This window comes from Erithacus rubecula (genome assembly GCF_903797595.1).
Source record: "Erithacus rubecula genome assembly, chromosome: 3".
In the NCBI taxonomy this organism is placed as follows: Eukaryota; Metazoa; Chordata; class Aves; order Passeriformes; family Muscicapidae; genus Erithacus; species Erithacus rubecula.
Window position 1 is genome coordinate 137,155,983 of NC_136689.1, and position 26,444 is coordinate 137,182,426.

At 42.5% G+C, this 26,444-nt stretch overlaps 2 protein-coding genes and 1 long non-coding RNA gene across 5 annotated transcripts; 1 reads left to right on the plus strand and 2 right to left on the minus strand.

The window, feature by feature from the left end:
* Positions 1 to 1,450: 1,450 nt before the first annotated feature.
* On the plus strand, positions 1,451 to 9,725 carry RNF139 (ring finger protein 139). Its single transcript, XM_079302146.1, has 2 exons — positions 1,451 to 1,837; positions 6,620 to 9,725. The coding sequence occupies exons 1-2, from the start codon at positions 1,657 to 1,659 to the stop codon at positions 8,413 to 8,415; spliced, it is 1,977 nt and encodes a 658-aa protein (XP_079158272.1). The 5' UTR covers positions 1,451 to 1,656; the 3' UTR covers positions 8,416 to 9,725.
* TATDN1 (TatD DNase domain containing 1) lies at positions 9,297 to 24,990 on the minus strand. 3 transcript variants are annotated; one of them, XM_079302149.1, is made up of 12 exons: positions 24,792 to 24,990; positions 23,640 to 23,705; positions 23,030 to 23,079; positions 20,716 to 20,779; positions 19,362 to 19,505; positions 19,225 to 19,267; positions 15,453 to 15,538; positions 15,311 to 15,351; positions 13,879 to 13,955; positions 13,130 to 13,200; positions 12,138 to 12,264; positions 9,297 to 9,437 (listed from the first exon to the last, which is right to left on the minus strand). In XM_079302149.1, the coding sequence occupies exons 1-12, from the start codon at positions 24,811 to 24,813 to the stop codon at positions 9,335 to 9,337; spliced, it is 894 nt and encodes a 297-aa protein (XP_079158275.1). In that variant the 5' UTR covers positions 24,814 to 24,990; the 3' UTR covers positions 9,297 to 9,334. The 3 variants fall into 3 exon arrangements, with proteins under 3 accessions (XP_079158275.1, XP_079158274.1, XP_079158273.1); XM_079302147.1 differs by lacking the exon at positions 9,297 to 9,437 and adding an exon at positions 10,145 to 11,821 and having other exon boundaries at positions 24,792 to 24,890; XM_079302148.1 differs by lacking the exon at positions 24,792 to 24,990 and having other exon boundaries at positions 20,630 to 20,779; positions 23,640 to 23,672.
* LOC306800222 lies at positions 15,817 to 17,652 on the minus strand. Its single transcript, XR_013773775.1, has 2 exons — positions 17,077 to 17,652; positions 15,817 to 17,046 (listed from the first exon to the last, which is right to left on the minus strand). It is a non-coding gene; the product is annotated as an uncharacterized lncRNA (long non-coding RNA).
* Positions 24,991 to 26,444: the final 1,454 nt, after the last annotated feature.

Consider the following 26,444-nt stretch of genomic DNA (forward strand, 5'->3'; position numbering starts at 1 on the left):
TGGCAAATTGCAGCGTGGCAGATGCCAACAGGCTCACAAGCTCATCTCAGTTGTGTTCTGGAACCTGCTTTTAATTCCTAAAAGGGATGGGATAGGGAATGCCCCAGTTTCAGATGGGCTAACATTGTTACACATTGCTTTCCGTTTAGTAATATATTTTTTATTAGTACAATTTGTACAATCACAGAATGTTAAGGGGTTGGAATGAACCTTAAAGGTCACCTAATCCCAACCTCCCTACCACTGGACCAGGTTGCTCAGAGCCCCATCCAACCTGGCTTTGAACAGTGACAGGGTTAGACCAGCCACAGTCTCCATGGGCAACCTGTTCCAGTGCCTCACCATCCTCACAGTGAAAAATTTCTTCTTGATATCTACTTAAATTTTACCTCTTTTAATTGGTATGCATTACTCCTTGTCCTATCACTGCAGCTGTTGATGAAAAATCAATGCAGCTTGGTTTCCAGTTGTCCTTGTATCTGTGGCTTCCATGATAATGCGCGAGGGAGGAATGATTTGAAAGGAAAATGCGTTTTTTCCTCTAACCCTGCTCTATGGTTATGCATTGGCTGAGATAGGTCTTGTGCATCCCACTCAAGGGAACTGGGAATTCTGATTAAAGCCCATTAGTGCTGCACAACTCGCTGACAGCCCAGGGCGGAGCTGAGCGCTCCAAGATCCAGTGCGGGGCAAAGCTGCAGCAGGGAGAGCTGCGGGATGGGGGACACGGGCTGAGCCCTCCCGAGGGGCTGCAGCACGAATGTGCCTCTTTACGGCTGGCAGAGGTTGGGCTTGTCATGAGGTTGGGCTTTAGGGCACTTTAGGGACGAGGGGCCGAAGTGCTCATGGCCCACTGCCAGCTCACCATCTGAGGCAGCGTGAGCCCAGAGCCATCCTGGATTGTATCAGAACAGTGTGACAGCAGCAGCAGCAGGGCAGCTGTCCTTTGTCACAACCTCATTTCTGTGTCCAGTGCTGTGTCCAGTGCCGGGCCCCTCAAGCCCAGAAGGACGCTGAGGGGCTGCAGTGTGCCCGGAGAAGGGCAACAGAGCCGGGGAAGGTCTCGAGCACCAGGAGCAGCCGAAGTTGCTGGAGGTGTTCAGCCCGGAGAAAACTACATCCAAGGGGGATCTTATAGCTTTCTACAATATCTGAAATGAGGCTGTAGCCAGGCGCGGGTCGGTCTTTTCTCCAAGGAAACCAGGGACAGCATGAGAGGAAATGGCCTTTAGATGTAGGGGAGGTTTAGGCTGGACATGAGGAAGTTGTTCAGAGAAAGGCTGGTCAGAGGTTGGACTGGGCTGCCCGGGCAGCGGTGGGTCACGGTCCCTGGCGCTGTTTGTGGAATGACCGCACTCTGAGAGCGCCGCCCGGTCACGGCCCGGCCCCGCCGCCCCGCGCTCTCCCCAGCCCGATGGGGCGGGGCTGCGCATGCGCGCCTGGGCGCGGCCCCGCCCCCGGCCGGCGGGCGGCGCTGCCGCGGGCGCGCGCAGGAACATGGAGGCGGCGGCGCGGGAGAGCCGGGCGCGCCGGGCGGCGGGCGCGGGGCGGTAGCGGCTCCCGGCCGCCCTCCCTTCAGCCCTCCCTTCCTCCGCTCCCGCCCCCTCCGCTCCTCCGGCGGCGGGACAGGCGGCCCGCCTGCCCCCCGCGCAGGGCATGGCGGCCCCGGGCCCTCCGCGGCTGCCCCAGCTGCGGCTGGGCCCGCGGCTGCGGGCCGGGCTGGAGGTCGCGCTGCGGGTGCCGAGCCTGTTCCTCATCGACGCCATCTTCAACTCGGCCCCGCTGCCGGGCGGCTCCGTGAGCGCCGCGCTGCTGGGCGCGCTGCTGCGGCTGCTGGGTGAGACCCTTCCCTCGCTGCCCTCCCGGGGACACGCACCGCGCCCCGCCGGCCCCGCTCCCCGCCCCTCGCTCGCTGCTGCCGCGGCCCGGAGCTCTCCTTCCCCCGTCGCTCCTGCCCGTCCCCTCGGCTCCTCTCCGCCATCCCCGCGCCCCTGCTCGGCCGTCCGGGCTGGGTCATCGCCTCCACCCCTCGTGCCCCGCTCCGGGCCCGCTTCACCCCCCGATCTCTCCCCGGTTCCTTCCTCCTGTAGCGGTGCAAGGACCCGGCGAGGCTCGGGCTGTGACCCCTCCTCCTACTCTGGGGCTTCCGAGGCGGTAGACATGATTTATTTGGTGTAGGGTTTTCATGTGGTTTTTTAAAACCCTTTACATAGTGTGATGTCTTCCTGAAATACGCTGTTAACGCCTTATTTTAGCAACACTGTTAGAAATACCGGGAATTTGGTTCCCAGAGGAAAGAGAAGCCTCTTGAAACTTGTCAATGCTTATTTTCAAGCTTTTTACCCCCCTGCTGTTTTCAATATCCTTAACTTGGGTTCTTACACAGCCTGGGCTTGGCGGGAGTCCTGTTCAGCGAATTGCTGTGTAGGTGATACTGTGCTGTGTAAAGCGTTTTGGAGCTGACGATCCTCAGGCAGGAAGGAGAACACCAAACAAATCAAGTTGCTGTTGTTTGGGTTTTATTTGGATTTTTTTTTGCAGGCCTGAGAGAGATGGATTTTAAATTTTGTTAGATGTTTGTAGTAGAAGAAAAACAGGAAGGAAATAGGCGGTACAGGTTTTGGGGCAGGAAGCAGAGAAAAGAGGGTTAAAGGAAATGTGCACAGTGAGAAGTGTGTGACTGCATCACACAAGTCGAGGAGCAGAGGGGAAAAAGTAAAAATAACCTATAGCAAGACAGCAGGTGAGAGGAGAGCAAAGGGAGGAGGTAACAAAACGCAGCAGGTGTTTTGTTTTGGTTTTTTTGCATTTATTATATTTTTTATGTTTATATCATTGCTGTGGCTAAGGGTTCCAGGGGAAGCCTTCTCTCACATGAGATGTGATGCTCAGGGGGCCCCGAGTTGCCTCCTTTGCCTGCCATGGCTCAGGTATCAGCAGCTCCAGGATGGGGAGCAGGGATTCTTCCTCCCTGCTTCCCATTTCGTTGACCTTTTGTTCAACACATATGGAATTGCTAAGAGTGATAATTCCTTTCTAAAAAAATGACATTGCAGCACCTCACAAACTTAATTTTAGGAGTCGTTCATCATAAGATCCAGATTCTGTAAGAAGAGCATTGAAATTAATTCCACCTGTGTAAATGAGAGTGGTGGATGTGTTCAGTGATGTCCCTTAAGCGTGTGGTACTGCGATTAACAGACTTTGACGTTTTTGATTAATCACTTTTGAGGTTTGCCTTCTGCAAAAAAGCTTTGGGAATGTTTTATTCCAAGAAACTTATCTTGAACATTTAGAAAAGGGGTGTGTGACTCCTGGCTTTCCAAAATTGAAGATTAAAATATAGTAACCTAAAGATGATCTTAAACACCTTCCACGTGGTTCAGACAACAGAGTGCCTTCTCATCTGAATTTAAGGATTGCACAGTTGGTTTCTTGCTGCTGTTAGGAAAGTGATACAGTTATTTTGGATCATTCTGTATTTAAACAGTGTAAAAATGTCCTTTTAGTTACCATTTGCAGATTTTGAAGTACTGATCCAAACTTTTCCTGTAGCAAAATAGCACAACCTGTCAATTAGATACAAAGATTAAATTTCTGGAGAGATTGATGATTTTTGGGGATGATGTTAAACAGTTCTGAAATAATCTGGGAGTACAGCTCTTGAGGAATGCTAATAGAGATCTGTGTGGGTGTTACAAAGATTTATAGCAGGATTCCTTAGTCTGATTCTTCCATCACTTTCTACACAAGTAAATAGAGTTATACAGGGCACAGAACCAACTTCCACAGCTGGAGCATGTTTTCTCTTTCATGTTTTTGATTAATCTTGCTTTGTCCCCAACACAGTGTTTACCTTTCATATCTTTGCACTTAAGTTTAAGTGCAAAGTGTCTCAATTTAAGCAGAACCACCACCCCCAGGAGTGTGTGACTGGCACCTCAGACAGCAGTCCCTCCTCAGTGAGGACACTCAGTTTTAAGTAGGGTGCTATAAATACTTGAGTCTGCAGAAAGATGTGGAAGTAAATAGAATGACTGGAGCTAGGGAAAAATAGTTTGGCAGTTCCACATGAATGAAATGCTGATGTGTAAAAGTGATTGTCCCCTGCATGTGACTGAAAGTCAAATCCTAAGTAGTGGGCTGCTATAAAGATACTGACAAATTTCAGGATTTAAAGGAATTAAATGAGAAGAGACATTAATTGTAACACAAGAAATTATTTTAAAAGCAGGTGCAGCGTGGTTTGGTTCAGCGCTGTGTTTGAAGCCCATATTGGGACAGTTGGCAGTGGGGTGGCACAGGCAGAAACAGTAAAGATGAGTAGAGAGACAAACTTTATCAAAGGAGAACTGCAGCATTTCCCAGCAGAGGGAAAACAGAAACGACTTCCTGTTTCAGAGGGCAAAGGGGGGTGGGCACAGGGCAGAGCAAAGTCTTCTCATGTTGAGATGGACTAAGTGACATTAATGGAGATGGGGAAAAGGAGTGCTCACTGCCCCTTCTGAGATCTGTCACCTCTTAGGGTCTTTTGAGACTCCTTCAGCGAGTCTTGACTTTTCCCCATGAGAGTTAACAGAGAAACGCTGTACTTTTGTTAGTCCCTCTTCAGAGGAACCAGTAGGACAAGCTCTATTGAGTCCCTGTTGTACTGTTTTTAGAGATGTGTCTTGCATGTGAAACGTCAGTGTTTTAAGATGACCTGCAGTATCTAAATACAGGCCTGTTACTGCCACTGCAAGGCACAAAAATAGGTTTTGTTAAGGCGTGTTTCAGAGCAGCCTGTGTACTGCAAAATGCATCTCCTTTGGCTCAAATGATCAGAATTACATAAATAATGACCTTGTGAGTCTTTTCTGTGACTTATGAGAAAAGACAAAGGTTACAAACTCGTTGGCAGTATTGACTTTCCTGAAGATATTTGTGGTGGTTAAAATGACAAGGCAACTGTCAAGCTTATTTTACAAAAAGTATTGCATGTATCCAATTTTCTTTTGGATTTTCCTGGAAGAACTAAGCTACAATGCAAGGGGCTTTCTGAAAACTGATAGAGGCTTTTCCTCAGTCCACTTCACAAGGTTACCAGGTTAATGATTAGTTAAGGAGAATGTGTTTATATCAGCCAGTGCTACTGGCAAGGAATATTGTTCAGGCGTATTAATAACTTTATCTGTAGCCTGCCTTTTGCACTTTATTCATTTTGATCCTCTCCCTTCCCAGTCCTCCAGGCTTTAGAGGTTTGGGGGTTTTTTTGTGTATTTGTGTGTGTTTGGTTGTTGTTTTTCTTTATACAAGCAGTGGTTGCACTATTGGTAGAATAAATGCCATTTCAAAGATTTTATTCTCATGATCAAGAGACTATGGGTTAAATTTTTTTTAAACACTTGTTTATGGCAGATTTAGAACAACCTAAACTACAGTTGTCAGAAAGAAAAGACCAATGCTGTCCTCCAGCAAAAAGAGGATTACTGGTGATTTTATTCGTTTTAGTACAGAGATTGAAAGCAACTTAGAAGCAAATATAAGTTAGAGATATTGAAATCTCTCCAAACTGCTTTGGATGAGAAAGCAGTTGCATAGAGTGGAAGCTGATTGAGAAGTCCAAAACAAAGGCAGTGTGTTTCCTGAAAAAGAAACTGTTTAAGGAAATGAATCTAGTGCTAAGTCTTATTTAATTTGACACCTACTAGGGCAGGGCCCTTACCCATATAAGTGCACAGTGATGGAATTCATAAATTACACTACAGAAGTTTACTGCAGGGACATGTAATCCCAAACTCCCAATGCTGCAGTTGCTCTGATAGGATTTCTCATAGGAAGGTGCAGATTTTGCAGACATGGTCAAGATGTGGTCATGGTCAGTATGAGGGAGAGGTTAGCAAACAGGAATTTCAAGGCCTAAATCTGACTTCTAACAAGACAGACAAGTTTCCATTGGCAAAGAGGCAGTTGGTGCAGTTTTGGATTCTGTGCACAAAAGATGTATACTCTGGAAGATCTTCCTCATGTGACCTATCACTGTCACCAGAAATAAAAGCAAACTGAAGGAAAATAGGAGTGCCTTCTCCACAACAAACTACAGTAATTTTTCACTCTTTTCCCATTAGAGAGTTCAGTTCAAGTGTTTTGGTTACTTATCTATATTGCTCCAGCTTGGACAGCTGTAGTTGAGTACCTTGTTCAAGTGAATTAGTGGACTTACTAGATTTTACTAATTTATTCTTTATTAGCTTTGCTTATAAAGGTGATGTTAAGATGATGCTTATAAAGGTGATCTGTTGAGGGTTGTTTATTTTTAGAACTCGTCTACCCTTGGATTTCAGGACTAAGGCTGAAAGGCAGGGTGTTGTCACTACTCTAGTCTAAAACTGCAATGAACTCAGTAATTGTGATTTAGAGCTTGCAGTGGCTTTGCATCACAGCTGTAGTGCACAGATGTTAAATGCAGAGATTAACTCATCCTCTTGCCTGTTCTCTGAAAAGGACACAATTGGTAATGCAAACTTACAAGTGACTTATGGGGAAGTGATACATTAAATAAATGTAGCTCCAAAGCAAATAGGTTAAATTCTGTTGTTGAACTTCTGTTGAGAACTAAATTATTTCAATCTGGTTTTAGGTGTCTTTGTATCCAGTGTTGTTCTGGTCTTACAACAGCGAGCACTTTTCAAGTTCTACATGATCGCCTCAGCATTTCTGCTGGCTGCAACTTCAGTGTTGGTGAATTACTATGCTGCTTTGCACATAAACTTCCACAGTGCCTACTACACACCTGCATTTGGAATTCAGATCTTCCTACAAAAAGGACCTTCGCTATGGATGGCACTTTCTGTCCTTCAGCTTACCTTTGGAATCGGATATGTTACACTGCTAAACATGCAGTCCATATACTCTCAACTCATCATCCTGGATATACTGATTCCTGTAATTGGCTTGGTTGTTGAATTACCTTTAAATGTCCGGCAAGTACTTGTTTTTATTTCAGGCCTAGTTCTGACACTAAACACCACAGCCGTTTTAGTTACAAAAATGAAGTGGTTCTATTATTCGGTACGATACGTTTATCTGCTGGTGAGGCACATGTATCGTATTTATGGATTACAGCTATTGATGGAAGATACATGGAAAAGGATTCGGTTTCCAGCTGTACTACGTGTCTTTTGGCTAACAAGACTTACAGCGCAAGCTGTCGTATTAACGTATGTTGTAAAGATGGCCGAAAACAACACAGAAGACAAATTCTTCTTAATATCATGGGATAACTGTTGGGAACTGATTTGCAGCCTGATCATAAGTGGGTGTGACTCTACCCTAACTGTATTGGGCATGAGTGCCGTCATTTCCTCAATAGCGCATTATTTGGGACTTGGTATCCTGGCCTTCATTGGATCAACTGATGAGGATGACAAAAGGCTTGGGTTTGTAGCACCCGTCTTGTTTTTCATTTTGGCTCTGCAGACTGGTTTAAGTGGGCTGAAACCAGAGGAACGATTAGTTCGCCTGAGTCGAAACATGTGCCTTTTGTTGACTGCAGTCCTGCATTTTATCCATGGAATGACAGACCCCGTGCTGATGTCTCTCAGTGCCTCCCACGTGTCATCGTTCCGCAGACACTTTCCTGTACTGTTTGTCTCCGCTTGCCTTTTCATTCTTCCCGTTCTGCTCAGTTACATCCTCTGGCACCACTATGCACTAAATACTTGGCTTTTTGCAGTTACAGCGTTCTGTGTAGAGCTTTGCCTAAAAGTAATAGTTTCTATCACTGTTTATATATTGTTTATGATTGATGGCTACTATAATGTGCTATGGGAAAAACTTGATGATTATGTCTATTATGTTCGCTCAACTGGCAATATTATTGAGTTTATATTTGGAGTAATCATGTTTGGAAATGGAGCTTACACAATGGTTTTTGAATCGGGAAGCAAGATTCGCGCTTGCATGATGTGTCTGCATGCGTACTTCAACATCTACCTGCAAGCCAAGAATGGCTGGAAGACTTTTATAAACCGCCGAACTGCTGTGAAGAAAATCAACTCGCTTCCAGAGGTAAAAGGAGCTCGGCTACATGAAATTGATGATGTCTGTGCAATCTGCTACCACGAGTTCACCACCTCTGCACGCATTACTCCGTGCAACCATTATTTTCATGCACTTTGTCTTCGGAAGTGGCTGTACATTCAGGACACATGCCCGATGTGCCATCAGAAAGTGTATATTGAGGACAAAGAAAATGCCAGTATCTCTAACAACAACGGGTTTGTAGCACCAAATGAAAATCCTGTACGGGTTGCAGAAGAAGCTGCTGATGCTGAAAATGAATTAAATGAAGATAACGACAGTTCTGATAGTGATGAGGAAGATGGTGAGTGTGTGGCACAGCACTTGAATGAGACTCTTAATGTGGACTCTTAACTCTCTTGGTGATTAGGATGTCCTTAACTAAGCCGTGAGGTATTTGTTCAAGATTGACTTCAACAGAATAAAAGTATCACTTTGTAGTTATTGTACTTAAGCACAACAGCAGTATCTCAGTGTTGAGTCTGTGAATGGTGGTTGTTTACTGTGGTGTGTGCTACTGTAAATATACCTCTAATTTTTGGTGGTCTCTTTCATGACCACCTTAAAATTATGTACATTATTGTACATGGAATAAAATGTTTTCACGTTTTTAAGATGGTTGGAAAAACACTCTTTAATTGATGTAGTGATAATGCTGTGCCAAAGACTGTATACCAGTAATCCCCAATCAATGTTTTCTGGATGCAAATGAAAAATACTGGTGAAAACAGACTGTTCAGCCGGTCAACTTGGAAATGAAAGCCTGAGCCAAAGCAGCTTTACTTACAAATTCAGTATTAGCAGAGCTTTATTGCAAAAAACTAGTGAGTTGTGTTTTTAAAAAATAAAAATTTAGGTTGGTAGACTTAATGCTACAGCATTTGCATATGTGGAACAAGAGGTGACAGTGCTCAGCTTTCTGGTGAAGCAGCAAAGCGCATGCCATGGATGTGTCCCACCCTCCTGAACTGCCAGCAGGAGCTCAAAGTGCTTTACATGTGAATGCAGCAGCCTGGTGCTCATCCTGTGCCTCCACTGCTAACTTGAGTTACAGGCATGGGCTGGCCTTGAAGCTTGACAAAAGGGGAACAGGGCTGAGAAACTGCACAAATGCAGACCACCTTTTCAAAAGCAGCTTTAATCTTGTACCATAAAAAACCCAAAACCCACTACACATTGGCTTCCATTGATTAGAACTTGCAGGTATGATGATTTTTAAGATTTTGCAATATATTTACTGAAGTTATGCTGAATAAATGTAACAAAAACAACTTTACATATTTGGAAAGAAGACTTTAATGGTGTTGTTATATAGAGTATTGGCCAACTCAAGTGGGTCATCTTCTCTTACTGCTGCCATTATTTCCAGTATTTGACTAAAAAAAGAAAGATTTATATTAGAAGACTGAAACACAGTACTTCACAATGTACTTCAGCTTGCTGCATGTGTATGTACAAGTCACCAAGATTAAGCTGGAATAAACAACTTACACTAAGAGCAATAGGGCAGGGTGCTCAGATATGCAAATAGCTTCTCCTTTTAAGTTACTGCCATTTCCTTTACACTGAACACTGGTTTGCGCTCACTGGTACAGATTCATCTTTGGTCTTTTGACTCTTGTTTGGAGGTAATTAAACAGCTTTCTGTTTTGAAGGAAGTGTCATTTTGTGGGTGTCTTTATCAATGATCTTCATTTTTCAAACAAAATTAGTCTGTCAAGGCTAAAGCTGCAGGATGAGTAGACTGATCTATGGTAAAGCCTAAATTCCAGATACAGCTTTATGGGAGCACAGTGCTGCCAAAGTAACTTACTCCTACATCCCCACTCTTTAGTTTAATTGTGATTCATGTGGTCAGGTATTTGCAGTAAATATTAAATGAGCAACTTCAAAAGGTCCAGGGCCTTGATACAAGCCAAGAACAGGTGGCAAAAGAAAGGGGATGGACATAATTAAAACCAAGCCATAACCTTCTCTCTGCAAATTCTTTCTTGATTTTGTATCAGTCATTCTTTAAAAGAAAAAGTAACTTTCCCTTCCTGAGATGTGTTATACTTTTATTTGTCCATTAGCAGTAAAAAAACTTCAAACTTCACTGTGGTGAGTAAGAAGCTCAAGTGTGGTGGTAGGGTTTGGTGAGCTTTGGATTTTGCCTCTAAACTGAAGCAGTAGCTAAACTTCCTTTAGTGAAAAAGTAGGAAAAGTTGCTCTTAATAATTACTTTATTGCAAATATTTTCCTGGATGCAGAATTAGCCAGTTTCTTGATTTAAGATGATTTTCCAGATGAGATAGAGTGAGATCAGGCCTACATAGAAATAAGTAAGAAATACCAAAGAATTTCACCCAAGAAGACTTAGGCCTTGCTTATCCCTCCTCACTTGGATACAGTAGAAGGATGCATGTTACTGCAACACTGTGTCTGTGAAGCTGCTGAAGGAGAAAAGAGAAGTCTCTGTGGCTGAATTTTTTAAAAAATAGCTTCCAAGGGCAGTAGTTCTAAATATATATATATGTGAAGCAGAAATCTAACCATCAAAACTGAAAGGTGTCCAGCACCACCAACACCAGACAAATGGAAAATTCCTCCTGCCAGTTGAGCTGTATTAAACAGTATATGTACCCCAAACATTAAAAACACTTTATTGACTGAGTAACATTCCCTCACACCAGATTTTGCTGCTTGAGAAGTCACAAAAATATTAATTAGTTACCATTCTTAATTTCTCTTAAGGTTTACAAGATTCTCAAAATTTAACTGGCTATAATGAACATTATTGGGATGATAATTTCAAAATATGGTTAAGCCAAACAAGATTTTGTTCATGAAGGCAAAAGCCAAAGCACAGCACTTGTGTAATTCTGGAGTGCATTTGTGCACTCTGCATCTGTGCAGGACAGACCACATCTCAAGTCTGGGGGTTTCTGAAACATTTCTGTGAAGTCCAACTAAGGCAGCAGACAAATATGTGGGGGTGTTGTTGACATATGGGCTGGTTGAAATTGTAACACTAGAGGCCCTTCACTTGTGACCAGAGGAGAGTTTTCAACAAATCTCTTCCCCCACTCCAAAATCATGGACTGAACCTAGAAAGTCTTAAAATACTGAAGGAACCCTTCTGTGCTAATGTTATTTGTGCTAAATGAAAAAAAAAAAAAAAAGAGTTTACAGTTGACCTAATTGCATTAAATATATCTGAACACTAGGAGATGTAAGCTTAAACTGCTTTTACATCATCAGTGGTTTTCCAAGATCCATCATATCTCAAAAAGCAGCAGAATTCCCTTCACTTCTCAAATAAACTCTAGTTTAGACACCTTGCTGCATATCTGCATCTTTAGTACTATCCTAAGCAGCATTTCAGAATGTAGACAGGGAATTCTGAAAATTCAGCATTTCATCTGTGAAAGCTATTTAATGCAGATAACTAAACATTTTCACTAAAACAATTACACTTTTTCCTGCTTTCCACACTTCTGTGAGGACTGTGTGAAAAGGAGGCAGAAAACTGTCTGTGCTTACCAATTCTGTCCATAAGCCCCTGGAGTTTTATTTCACTATTCTGTATCTTGGCTCCTGTCATTCATATCTAAATTTCACAGGATCAGATTCTTTGAAGCACAACAGCAGAAGGAAGAAACATTCCTCACAAAGTGCATGTTGTGGCAGTTCATGTCACAGGCACTGCTGGTGCCTTGGCACTGTCCCACTTGTGGGACTGTCCCCTGATCCCCAGGGCTGGATCAGTTTTAAAAAATACCTGAACAACAAGTGAATGAAATAAATATTCAAGTGAGGTTACTTTAGAGGGTTTAACCTCTTCTACAGTGTACCAATTGAAAAAATAAAAACAGTACTGGTTTCACTTTGAGAGCACTGTACATCCAAAATTGCTGAAGTAGGAAAATTAAGAGTTCTAATTTTTTTCCACGGCCTATAAAGCAAAACCTTGCACAAGTTTCAGTACATTTAGAATTGATGTATATTTTCTATGTTACTAGTGAATTGGGATTTTTCTATTATTTTTTCATGTGAGAGTTGAAGTATTTAAAAGAAGAGTACAGTGATACACTTACATTATATGGCAGGGTTCATTTCTGTCCTTCAAGCAGTGCCCTTTTTCCCATTTCTTTTTTGTAGGAAATGTAGTTTTAACATATTTTGATCCAGCGTGAGTATTTTTCACTCCACACCAAGGTGCATCTAGTTTAATTTAAATAAAAGAATTAGGAGTACAACTGAGAATAGCATGAGATAGTTTAATCAACTACTTCTGCAGACAAAAGTTCCTGCAATCTCTTTCTAGCAATGACCTCCAATTCAAAATTTAAGAGATCTGGACAATTCAAGATCTTGAATTTTTATACCATTATCTTCAGGGTTTTACACTTGAAAAAATCCGCAATAGTAATATATAACAATAATTTCCTCTGACATGATAAAGACAACCAGATACACTGCATACATTCCACAGAAACTTCCTGTATAAAATGTCTGTACATCATGTGCAAATAAATTTAATGATTTAGCAGTTTGCAATTCTCCTTTCCCAGAGTCAGAAATGAAAATAAATACTCTATTTGTAACTGTCAATTATTGATAACTGAATATGAAAAAAGAAAAAAAGGACATCCCTACTCATTCCATTAAAATGACTGCTCAGTGGCCTAAGAGGGGAATTCAAGCATTCTTCCACCTATTCCATTTAAAGAGCAGTTGTTTCCAAATGCCATTACTGCTGGCAGTGGCTAACTCACAGCCGTTGCCCTGTGCTTGGCACATCTCCAGCAAGCTACATTTTAAAAGATACTCAAGCAGGATTCAGGTACATTTAAAAATCCGAGTTGTCAATTTGTCCTTTTCATCTTCCCCTGCAATGTCAGGAACTGACACAGCAGCTTATTCCTTCCACCAGAAGGCTGGAAAGGAGTACTTCTGTAAACTGCTTTTTTAAGCAGAGAAAACAGCCACTGTTATGAATTCTTTAGGTCTTGATTCTGCTTCATGATTGCAACACCAGTATATCTCATTGCCCATTGCACAAACTGACCAAGATACAAAATCTTACCAGTCTCTATCATTAATCGTTCACTAGGAATTGATTTCAGTGTTTCCAAGTTGGCTTCTGTTTTCAGTGAACTAGAAAATTTAGAGTTTAGTTAAAAAAAAATCCATAAAAAGCATACAAAAGTAATTACTGTGCCTGTTAAATTGTTTTGTAGCAAGACAACTTCCTAAATAATTTTGTTCATTAATAAAATTTGCTTCCTTTTTAAACAATACTGCCTGTAAATTAAAACTGTGCAGAAAACAGCAAATTTAGAGTTAGTGGGAGAAGCCATCTCACCCCAGTAAGCTGCAGAACCTCTCTGGCTGCCCTTGCCTGCCTGGTGACAGCCTCTGTGCCTTACAAAGTGGTGCTGGTTGGCATTTGGCCACGTGACTGCTGAGAATCCAAACTGCATAACCAGGAGATGAGGCACTCAGGTTACATTTGCATTACTCCAACATTTGACAGGCAGCTTAAAGTCAGGCTGTTTTTTAAATGCTCCTCAGAAGGAATCTTTCCATGCTCAACAACCTTATTTAATTACAAACAAGGATTGTCCTGAGGGTAGTAGAGTGGACGTGGATTAGCTCACTGAGCTGCACAGCAAGAGCTTTGATGGCTAACAGACTGATGAGAGCAATTCTAAATCTGTCAGATGATTAAGGATCTACTGAGCTTTGAAAACTTGACCTCATTGTTTAAAAGAAAGCAGTGAGTTCACTACAGCTTCCATTTAAAAGCAGTTATATTTCTTGTAAAGAACTTACCAGCCATTTATTCCAATATAAAGATCCAAATCTATTAAAGCTGCTGCTTGTTCCTTTGTGCCATCAAAAGAATGTACCTGGAACATAAATATAGATACACAGACATATAAAAATACAAATGTACTTTTATTAAAACTCCAATCACTCAAAAGTATTATTACCTTTTATTAGCATCAAATACCTTCAACAGTCTGCATTACACATCATTACAAATATCAATATGGGACATGGCTCAGTCAGTTTTGAAACTGAGCAAAGTTCAGGCTGAAGTCACCTTGTGAATGCAATAGAAGTGATTACCACACTTCAACAGTGACACAAATGTGTAGAATAAGGCCTATCCAGTGATACTCTTTTAGCCCTGGAGACCCCCTGTAACTTATAACTGGGAGATCACACTCAGGGAGTAATCCTGTGCATGCTCAATTTTTAGATTCTTTCCTCAGTATTCCCTTCAGGGCACTGTCAGGGCTACCATAAGAGCAGCTTCTGTTCTCCACAGATGTTAGTCCACTGGAACTAGCAAGACAGTCTGCTTGGTCATTCCAGAGAGGAAAGTGGAGGGTCACAGGTTACACAGTGTAATGCAGCTGGGAACTGCATTTTCTCAGCCTGAGTGGAGTAAAGAGACTGTCTGCTCTGCTTCCCCCTCCTGTGACCAGGGACAGGCAGTTGCAGAAGATGCCTGCTAATTTCTTCCCTCTTTCCTGGCTGTGCAGGGAAAAGGAAAGGGAGGAAAGAACCTTCACAGCATGACATAGAAGCAGAAGATGCAAAGCACTGTGCATGGGGAAGGGTTTTCTGGTAACAAGGACAAACCTGGGGACTGCAATAGGAGGCGTGGTCTCATGATAGAATCATGAGCATTTATTACTTTTGAAAAATCCAGTAATGGAAATCTGAAAAAGCATTGCTGGACTTCCCTGACTGTTTCATCCAAAGCTTTTCCTGTCAGACTTCTGAATTAAAAAACGTGATCTGAATACCTAAAGACATAAAGTAATCAAAAGTTCCATCTGGATCTCATTTGAAAATAATGTCAAACGTCAGAAGCAAATGGTTGAGGTTATGGCCCCCACTGGGAACATGCATCTAAATTATCTGTGGTCTGCATGCACTGCAGTTACAGACACTGAGGAACTGGGAAAAGGCCAATGCCAATTATGAGGTGCTTAAACTGTCCTTCTGGCAGGCCAAGAAAAACTGTTCACATCAGCTGCAGAGCTTTTTCTCAGCCTATCCCCTTACCTTGAAAAAATCCTGTCAAATAAAAATAGTAAAAGGGACTAGAAAACTTACTAATTAATAACAGCTTAAATCATATAAGAGGAAGTCTACCCAGATTCCATGACAAAGAAGAAATTGCATATTAAACAACAATATTCACACACATGCATGGAAAAATGAATGCTACATTGAAGTCCATACTTACCACCCCTCCTACAACTCTATCTCGGTTTCTTCTCATTATGTCTACAAAAATAAAAATGCAAGTCAGCTTTATAAAAGAAGAATATAGAAGGTTTCCATATTCAGAATTTGCTCTGAAGATGAAATTCTTAAACAAAACCCACCTAAAAATTCAGCATGTGAGTTTCTACAGTGCAGAAACATGGGCAGCTGCATCTCTTCTGACAAGTCAAATTGTTTTTCAAAATACCTGTAAAATAAAATTCACCTTTAAAGTGAAACTCAGTGTAAGAATAAATAAAGATAGTAAAGTATTTTTTCCCAAGCTTCTGTCTTCTAGAGCTAGACAGAATTAATGGATCTGCCATGCCAAAGTTCTTATTTGTGCAAAGATTTAAAAGAACCTCTTTCCCACGTGTATTGCCACAGCTGTGACCTATGTTTGAAGACAGGTCAAGAGCCTCAGTACTGCAGAATGCATGTGTGTATATGCTGAGGACATACTCCTGTGTAGTGTGGATGCTGCAGATTTATTTATTTATAATGGAAGAGGAACTGACTTTGTTCATTCCACAAAGTTCTGAAATGTCAGGACTGGGAGAGTGTGGAAGACAGAGGCCACTATTTCAAGAAGCACTCATAAACACAGTGAGGGTGAGCAGGGGAGCACTGTGCAGGCTTCTACAGCCTCCACTGGCCAAACTACATCAGAGCTGCTGACCTGTGAGTAACAATCCATGGAGGTGTTTTTCCTCTCTTGGGGTGGAACAAATATCAGAATAGATATCATACTTCTGCCCCATTCTGCCTATTGTCTTTACCTGTTTTCCCTCCCCTCCTCTGCATTCCTGCACCCTTTCCTTTTCCCTCCTTTTTATCCCTCTCCAGCTTTGTACTCCTCCAGTTGCCCTTGATGGGGTGGTAACAAAGAGGCCCCACCCTATGAAAAGACACTGGAATGTGGGCAGAAGGAAGGTAAGGCAATGCAATTGCCAAAGGAAACTACTTAGCCCTGAACTAACCAGTACTTGTCATTAGCAATGAGCTCTGCAATTACCATCCCACATCTCTGCTGCCCGGCTCCACCCAGGCAGGGAAATCACCCGTGCTCAGGGAGCACAGCAGAAAAACTTAGGCATGGCAGAAGGCCAGCAGTGCATGGTGACTCAGTGTCCACACACCATTTAAAAGGTGACGTTATTTGGGCGAAGCAGGAGAACAACACTGCCCATCCCAGCAGGCTGGGGCTCTTTGAACATACTGGATTTCTCGAGGTGTTGCTGTTAAAACACAGTCCAGAGCACTGGGAAATTCCCACCATCAGTTATCACACACATTTCAAAGGGAAACTCCAGGGATCCCACACTGCTGTGTATGAGTCACTTATCAACCAAAGGAAAGAGGAATCAAAACATTAGCTTGATTTACATTTTCCTAAATAGCCAAACAAAATACTCTAAACAAACATGCAACTAACTGGTCATTTAATTTAATGTAATTTTCACGATTTTCTGTATATTACAAGTTGATAATTCTCAGATCAAAGTTATCTTCCCTGTTAATCAGTGTAAATTTTTGAGATTAAATGGATTAAACAAATCAGCTGTAACCTTGAAAACTGACATGAAAATTCATGAGAATGCATTACACTTACTTTGAATCTTCTTTGTCTAGATATCGTGCTTAGTTTAGCTTGTTTGACTAAATATAAATTAACTGCAACTCATGATTGCTCTTGTGGTTAAACAGCTACAATTGCTTCGTTTTCAGTGTGGGTTTTAACAGAACACTTGTTTCATATGGAAAAGAGGTTTTACAGACAGAACTGCAAATAAGCTCCCTAAGTAACCTACTGGCCAATTTCAATCTAATTTTGAGAAGGGTAGAGCCCTTGAAAGTACAAAGTTTAGTTCTCCTACAAAGCGAAATGTAAATCAAGCTTCTTCCATTCCTAGCAACAACAAAGCCCAACAAAAACATGTCATTCCTTGGCCTGTCAAAGAGAAATGGGAGGTGGATGGGGGAATTATTGTAGAGACAAAAATAATTAAAAAATATTAAAACCTCAAACCCTGGAAAAGCATGAAGAAATCAGACATACAGTGGCTGGAATAATAACAAAATAACTCAGTAGGAAACTAACCCTGATGAGGGTTCCAGTGCTTAAGGAACAACCTGTTCCTTTGGGCAAGCTTAGTTTTGACCATCATATTCAAATGCTACAGGATAAAGACACTAAAGGAGCTAAAGCAAACTGGCCTTGCTGAGACAGATCTCCAGACAAACACTTCTGAATTAAACTGAGTAATGGTGCATGGGATACTGTTCACTTCCCTCACTTTGGTTGGGAAAACTCCTGGCTTTGTGTTGCTACACCCCACAGACCCCTCCCAGTAGTACAGCAGATATGAAACTTCTATATGCTTATCAGTCCATTTATATTATGACTTTCAGATGAAGGCAGTACCTTCATCTTACCACCATTCAAATCATTGCTTTCTGTTGGAAAAGTTCTGAGAATGGGGAGGATTTTTGAAAGGAAAAGTTCTTATGAACACTACAACAAAGTAGTGTTAGATTCTTATTTTTATTAATTTTTAAACTGCAAAAAAGGGGATCAAAAACGTTCATTTTTTACAGTTGAAAATTATCCAAAAGAAAACACAGCATAACTAACCAGAAAAATGTTGATTAAGTATTAAATGAAACAGAGGCCATGCTTTGATACTTCCTGGGAAACACACATACTGCTCTTCTGTGGGGGAACTGTGCAGCTGTGTGCCAGCCCTCCCTGTGACTGCTGTACCTGAAAACCAGTGAACTGTCTCCATGTATTTCACACTCTGCCTTCCTCTGTTTAGCTCACTGATCAAGGCCTCTCATCTCCTTCCTTACAACTCAGTTTCAGTGCACCCAATCAGAACTAACTGCAGCTCTTCAGCTGCAGTCCACTGGACAAGGAAATTAAATACACATTTTTTTTCTCTCTATAACATCAAGGCAGTTAAGGATCTTAAAATCTGATACTCCATCAGTATTTTAATTTGCCAGAGAAAAGAAACAGGTTATGCTCTAAGGTGTGCTTTCCTCAACTTGTTCACTGAATTCTACCAGGAAAAAAGTCCTGTCCCCTTTGCTGAGAATTTCACTGTAGGTCTGCAGCATTTATGAAGAAATTAACTCCTCCTACTGCTAAAATGCAGCAAGTAAAAAAACCACAACACTGCCCCCCAGTGACTAATTTACTCAAAACAGTAACATGCAAATGTAATTCATTAATCACTCATCTTATTTGAATTTATCACCTGTATTCAACCAGTTCCCTCTGCAGAGAGAAATTCTCAATACAATTCTCAATTCAGGCTGATTTTAGGAGCTGTGGTAGCTCTTCTTCCCACTCAGCATCTGTGCTGCATGCATTACTTCACCTCCTGTGGTCACCTTTACCATCAGCACTCCATTATATGCCCCTAGCTAACACCTTCCTTACCAAAAGCTCTTTTTTCCCCACTGCTGACTTAGCTTTTGATAGTTCTGTTCCCTTCCTCATGTCTTTCACTCAACAACCCAATTCTTTCACACACTACATTTATGTTATTTTTCCCATGAGTCGTTTAGAGATCTTAACTATTAGCAAGAATGAATATCTGTCACACCCAGAAATCCATAAGTTCTGACCAGTTTTACAGAAAAAGACATGCTGACGTAAGACATGTTGACATAAGCCAACACCAGGCAGGCAGCAAAATTTAGCACATTGCACTACTTGAATGTACACATATTTCTTTAAATTCCCATTTCTGCCAAAAAAACTCTGGGCCTAACCTTGCAAATTTTAGGGCTAGATGTGACAGTATGTTATGTAGCAGAACACAAGATAGAAAATACTCCTGTAAATTGCTACAAGTCAATTCACAGTCATCAAAAGTTTCTTACTTGAGTTGGATGTCCTTTGGGCAAAATTCTAATCTATCGAAATCTACAAACAAAAAGAACAAAAAATCCATTTAGTATTTTAGGATATTTTTTTATTATATGTCTAAAAAAAATTGAAGTATTAAGAGAACACTTACCTAAGCCACATTCTCCAACTGCTATTACCTTTGTCCTATTATTTTCAATCAGATTTTTTAATTCAGATAAATACTGTTCAGGGCTACTCTGCTCAAATTCTCCACAGCGGGTAGGATGACAGCCAACTGTACTGAAAAACATGTCTAAAGGAAGAGAATATTAGGAGGTTTTAAGGAAAAAAAAAAGAAAAAGAAAATTTATTTAAGGTACAGACAATATCTACCTCTGGGGAAGTTTTTTTATTGGTCACAATTTAAAAAGAAAACTCCCTTTGACCATATTTGTCTTAGTGATAATTTCATTAGACAGACATTTTCTGCCTTAAAATATCAGAAAGCATCTCCAGTGGGGGCGTGTGCACATGTCTTTTTTTAGTACATATTATTTGGTGTATCCCAAAGCTGCAGATTAGAGCTGAACTGTTCTGGTGGAACAGCCCTCAATAAATCACACAATTGTTGAGGCTGGATGAGACCTCTTGACATCATTTAGAAATACATCTTATCCAAAGTGCACCAGGTTATCCCAGCTGTAAGAACTGAAGAGTATTTCCCTCACGTGCCCCTGCATAAGCTGTTAGAGAATTTCAGAGGTCACATCTGCCTGATTGACCCAAGTATCTGATTTAGACTGCCTTGCCAAAACTAACATTTCTGATGAGTGTAAAAGCATTGGGGAAGGGAATAAACAGATAAGGCCCTGAGAAACTTGCCCTAAGGTTCAAGCCAGTCCTGCTTTGCAAATGGGAAGTGGGGAGGTGGACTGGGTTGGACCAAATTATCTCAATGAGTTCATTCAAACCAAAATCAGTTTATGTTTCTATTAGTAAACAGTACTTTATCATGTGTTTTAATTCAAATAGATATTTAAGTAATTAGTGGAATGAAATCTGCCTAAAGAAAAAAGAAAAGCCATTTTCCTTTCACAGAAAGAAAGGAAAAGCCAGGGGAATTATCAAAATAAAGATACCTCTCATGATCAAGCTAGTCATAAGAGACTGGTAAGTAAAAAACAAAAAGCCAACAAACCCCATATATTTCACAACATGTAAGCATTTTACCCTATTTCTACAACAGAAACTTGTATCAATATTTTTATTCCAAAATGTTCTTATAATTTCTATTTTTATTCAGAAATAGAACATGCAGGAAAAGAGTGATTCCTTCCAACATCAAGGACTTAAAGAGCAACCCACAAATTCATAAACAATGCATTCATCCTACTCTGAAAAGCAATTTCTCATTTTAATCTGAGATTCTGTAAACACCTCTGGAGCAGGTCTTGTTGAACTCAATTCTGAGAACAGAGAAGGTTATATTTTTGACTGAGAATGTAAATTTAAAATGAAAATACCATTTGTCTGTGCCAGCTGCAATGCATCTTTACTATCTTCTAGACTCCCACCTGTAATCAAAAACTTGAAACAAGAAACATACTGTCAGTGTGGGTGTTCTCTGAACATCAAACAGAATGTTTAAGAAAACACTCGAATAAAGGGAAGGATCTCGACAGAGAACATCAGAAAACAATTACTAATAAATATATAACAAGACTTCATAAATCAACAATAAACCTCAATAGTGCTCAGGAGCTAGTAAATACAGTATGCAGCAAAATATGATTTTTCCCCCTTCACCAAGTATTTTGTATGACAAGCATTTAAATCACTAAAGGAATGATACTTCCATTTGCAGCAATATTAGCTTCCTTACACAGGAACATTACTTACATAATGACTGAGGACTGTATTTGCACTCAAGAAATGACACTTAGAAATATTCTGCCTGTCTTACAGCTGGGGAAAGTACAGACTCTCAGGAACCCAAAACATGACATGAGTAAGTAGTCAAACCAAAAAAATGAGTTTGTATCAGAGTTGGGATTAAAAACTTAAGAATTTCCATCTCTGATCTTTTATTTTTACCTTAAAGTTATCATATGAGAATTGCTGTTTACAGTGTACTTTTTTAACCACCACTTGCAGAGTATTTCACCCTAGGTTGTAGCAATCATGTCTACATGTCTGTGCTTTTGGACAGCTCTTCTCCCTGCAGGCTCTGTCAGCACCCGCTCAGACACTCCCGCAGTGCGCTCATGACAGATGGACACATCCCAGTGACATCACCCAGAAATGTTGAGCTCAAAAGGGCTCAGAGCGTGCATGACACAGAGCAAAACTTCACAAAAAATTACCGTAAAGCAGCTAGAAAATCAAAGTATTTTCTAATAAGAAGATTAAGGTTCTAGGCAAGCAGGAACAATCTGTGATGGAAAAGGCTTCTGACACTGTACAGGCGAGTAGCAAGCCTGAGAATAGCAAAGGGCAGGAACTCCTGAATAACATCTCTCAATCCACTGTGCATCTTGAAAAAGTTATGCAGCTAATCTATTTTTGATGATAAAAAGAAAAATACCACTTACTTTCAGAGGGTGGTATAAAAATTAAATAGCACTTACATACACTTCTCCATCACTAGTTTTCTTTTTTTGTCTCCCAGTTCATTTCCCACTCTTTTCACATAAGAGTTTTTCAACAAGCTCCCAAGATGCCTGTTCCTCTGCTAGAGGAGTGTTTACTTCCTTATTTCTAATCCAGTAGCCTTATTAGTGCAGTAGAACAGTTTGTGACAGTATGCATTGTATTCTATGATATTTGATATTTTTGTCAAAAATTTATTCCATTTAGAGAGAAAGAGAGGCAGGCTAAACTATGGAATGTGGTGCACTCCTGAAACCACCAATCTGAAGTTCAGAATTAAAAATTCTCTCATAATGATGCCATTGTAATACATGCAAGCCAGTATTTACCAGCAAACATGCAGATGTCTCAACTGTAAGAATTTGTGGGCACTTCCAGATCTTCTGCAGTTACCAATTTCTTTTACATAGAGAAATACCTGAAAATCTCAATCAGAAGAGTTTGATATTCAGCAGTAATTGATGAATCACAGAATCATTAAGGCTGGAAAAGACCTCCAAGATGACTGAGTTCCACCTCTGACTGATCACCATCACCTTGTCAACTAAACCATAGAACTGAGTGCCACATCTAGTTGTTTCTTGAACACTTCCTTGGGACAATGCCCACTACTTCCCTGAGCAGCCTGTTCTAGTGCCTGACCAACCTTTCCATGAAGAAATGCTTCCTTGATGGCCAACCTGAAACTCCTGTGACAGAGCCTGATGTCAATTCCTCTTGTCCTGTCACTTCTTGCCTGGCAAAAGAGACTGACCCCCAGCTGGCTACAGCCTCTTTTCAGGAGTTGTAAGTGAGAAGGTCTCCTCTGAGCCTCCTTTTCTCCAGATGAAACAACTCCCAGATCCCACAGCTTCTACTCACAGGATTTACTCTCTAAAACCCACATAGGATCCAAGAAAAAAGGAATGGTTGTTTGTAAGATGGAAAATCATGTACTACTTAACTGCAGCAGGTCAGAGTAGAATGTCTTTCTGTTAAAGCTGTACAAAATAACTTCTACACATCACCTACAATATCACTGAACTTCAATAATCAACTTCAATAATGATCTGTGCAAACAGAAAGACAATGCCCTGCACAGAAGACTTGTTTTGTGCTATTGAAGGAAGTTACTGCATTTTCCATTTGAGTCCCAGAAACATCAGAAATCAGCTAAAATTTTAAAGCCATTTCATTATGAGAAATTACCTTTTTCATGCCAACTTTGACTGCTCTCTCTATTACATCCAGAAAGTCATCTGCAAAAGTTCATAAAAATGTCATAAAATGAACTCGAGGTTTTACAGCATACTTTGACTACTTTTCAATGCAGTCAAAATTCTTATCACTAAATCTTTAAACCATACTTAATTAATCTTTATAAGACAATAACAAAGTGCAGTAACTGGAGATACAATTTAAATACAAGAAGTCAGTGGAAGTGTTTTCACATACTTAGGAGGGTCTCCACTTTTCTATCAGTATCTAAAGGCCACAAGAGCAAAAAGCCCCACATTATAATTAGTGACTGTGATTCAGCAATGCAATACTTCGAAAGACCACTGCTCAAAACTCTTATACCAGTTTTTCAATGCAATCCCAAATAGATAGCTACTGTCCATTTTGCTCCAGAAGCAGAGCTGCCAGCATGTAAACAGCAAATAAAACAATGCATTTTGGTTAGGGTATCTAACTTCAGTCAGGCCCAAGTACATAAGGAGGAGAAAAAAGAAACCCTAACATCAAATTCTGATATGCAAGAGATTTTTAATTTAGCAAAAGGGATCCTGTCTTCCAGCAGATACAAAGAAACATTTACCTTGATGTTTCTGTGTTCCCCTGTAGATTCCTCTGAACATAGGATCTGTCAGGTTAATACCAATATCTACAGAAAACCAAAAATAGAAATTAGAAGATATACTTGTTCTTTATTTTACTCTGAGCATTAATCAGCTAGAGAAGCCAATAGGAACCCTATCTAAACCCTGGACCAGGTCATCGATAAGTAATAAAATGCTTAAGTATAAGCTTACTTGCATAACTTGAAAACTTACTAGAAGTGACAGAAAAATTAAGCTTTTGCCTCTATGCAAACTCCAGGCTTTCTGTGAATATATTATGCACACCCTCAAACCACCAAAGTGAGTACACATACGCTTTTTACTGCAAACAAATCTGCTTCTCACACAAAACCACGAATTAATGCAACAAGCATAAAGGAAGGGAAAATGCAGCATCTCCCATACAGCCTTCCACGGGTGGGAGCAGCAGCAGCAGAAGGGCTCCTAAGAGCTGCCTGTTGTCAGCGGTGCCAGCCCGGCAGCTCCGGCGGGAAGCTCAGCGCGGGGCGGGGCAGCAGCAGCCGCGGCCCAGGCACCGGCCCAGAGCGGCCCCTCTGCTGCGGCCATTCCTGCGGGAAGCGAAATTTTCCAAGCTGCTCTGCAACGCGCAGGACTGCCACATGAACCGATCTTTTGAAGTTACTTACACGCTTTCCGTCGAATTTCCTAAAAACACACTTTCGCCCAAGCCAGTTCCATACGATCAGAAACAACCACGACTAACGTGCCAATGCGGCACAGGGAAAGGGCGGCCGAATCCGCAGAGCTGAGGGGGAGCGGAGGAGCAGCAGCTCCAGTTCCCAGACACAGCACAACCACTCCCAAACGCTTCGTGAGGGCTCCAAGGCCGCCGAACCCCCGGACACCGAGAGACCGCAGGAGGCGACAAGCCCTGCCTGAGGAACTGGGGCGGGAGGTGACAGGCCCTGGCAGAGGGTCGGGACAAGCCTGAGGAACCGGGACAAACCCTAGGCAAAGGGATGGAGCAGGAGGTGACAAGCATTGGATAAAGCCCCTCACGGAGTGGGGAAGCGTCCACCACCTCCGCCCAGCACCGGGCGAGGAGCGGGGGGCGCGGGTCGAAGGCACGGGCACAGGAACCCCCTACCCGCCTGCCCGCCGCCCCTCACCGATGAACTTGGCGCGGCTCATGGCGGCTCCGGGCGCGCTCCCGCGGCAGCGGGCGGGGCGCGCCGCGCTCCCGGCATCCCCCGCGCGGAGGGGAAGGGCCGCGCAGCGCCCGGCGCCATGGCCGCGTACCTGACGCACCAGCAGAAGGTGCTGCGGCTGTACAAGAAATCCCTGCGGCACCTCGAGTCCTGGTGCATCCACCGGTGAGGGCGAGGGGAGCTGGGGCTGGGGAGCGCTGGCCGCCCTCGCATCGGGGCGCTCAGCCCTGCGCTTGGCTGGGCCCGGTGTGGTGAGGTGGTTGTTTTCCTGCTCACTGTGCGTGACCTCTGTCCCTAGAGACAAGTACCGCTACTTCGCCTGCCTGCTGAGGGACCGGTTCGATAAGAACAAGGATGTGAAGGACATGGTGAAAGCCACCGAGCTGCTGAAGGCGAGGAGGAGTTCTGGGCCAGCCAGCACCCGCAGCCGTACATCTTCGCCGACTCCCCCGGCGGTATTGCCTGCGAGAGATACGAGATGTACAAGGTGAGGAGCCGCTAATGCTGAGAATTGCTTGCTTGCTTTGCGCTTGTTTTACGGAACTGGACTTGGACAGGGCCGCAGCTTGGCTCAGCAGTGTCGCTTCATTGCTCGCTGAATATCGTATTGCTGGTGTGGGAGGCCGGGCTGGCGCGGGGAAGGGCTGGAGCTGGGCTGGGGAAGGAGCGGCGGCGGCGGAGCTGTGCTGCTCCCGAGCACCGCCCGCTTCCTCTGCTGCGCTCCGTGTCACCTTGGCTGGCAGGGGCTTCCCTTCACTCATCCTGTGCCTCTTCTGCACCTTGAGTAATGGCACAAGTCACCATTGCCTTCGTATGCTGCAGTGCCAGATTGTGCAGTTTGTGTGCTACTGTGTGAGAGTGAAACAGGGGATTTAAGGGTTAAATAGAATGAGGAGTAGAACATATGTTTTCAGTTACTGTGTGCTTATAAGGAAAAGAATGTACAACAAGAGTCCCCTGATGTATAGGTATCAGTTACTGCATGCTTATAAGGAAAAGGAATGCACGATAAGAAGACCCCTGATGTATAAGGAAAGGGGCCCCTCTTTGTAAAAGTGCAAAGTCTGCAAAATATCACGACCAAGAGGCTAAAAGTGCATGCGTGGAAAGACAAGGTGAAGAGTTCAACTAGTGAGGAAGACTGTTACTTCATCATTTTCCGCCCACAGACTCATTTGAAGACCACCGACTCAATTAACTACACAGCCGCAATGAATATGCAACTAATCTCCATATGAAGCGGGAAACAGGCGGGGCAGATAATCAATATGTATAGGCGATTTAGAATATGCATGGACTTCCTAGATAAATAGAAGGTTAGAAGCATGTACGGTACGCAGGATTTGGGAGGATGCTCTCCCCCTGCGTCCAGCGCTGAATAAAATACGTACCTACTCCACAACTTTACAGGTTGTGAAGTTTATTTTCCGTGCTTCATTTGGCACCCCAGATGGGACCTTCCTGTCTGCCTGCGGGATCGAGCTGAGGGCCGGATGACTCCACGGCGCGCCCCGGGATTTCCTGGAGGAGACCCCGACCCCGGCTCGCTTACTGCAGCGACAGAAAGGACCACTGGCTGGCAGATGAAACGGTACGTATTAATTCTGGGGGGTT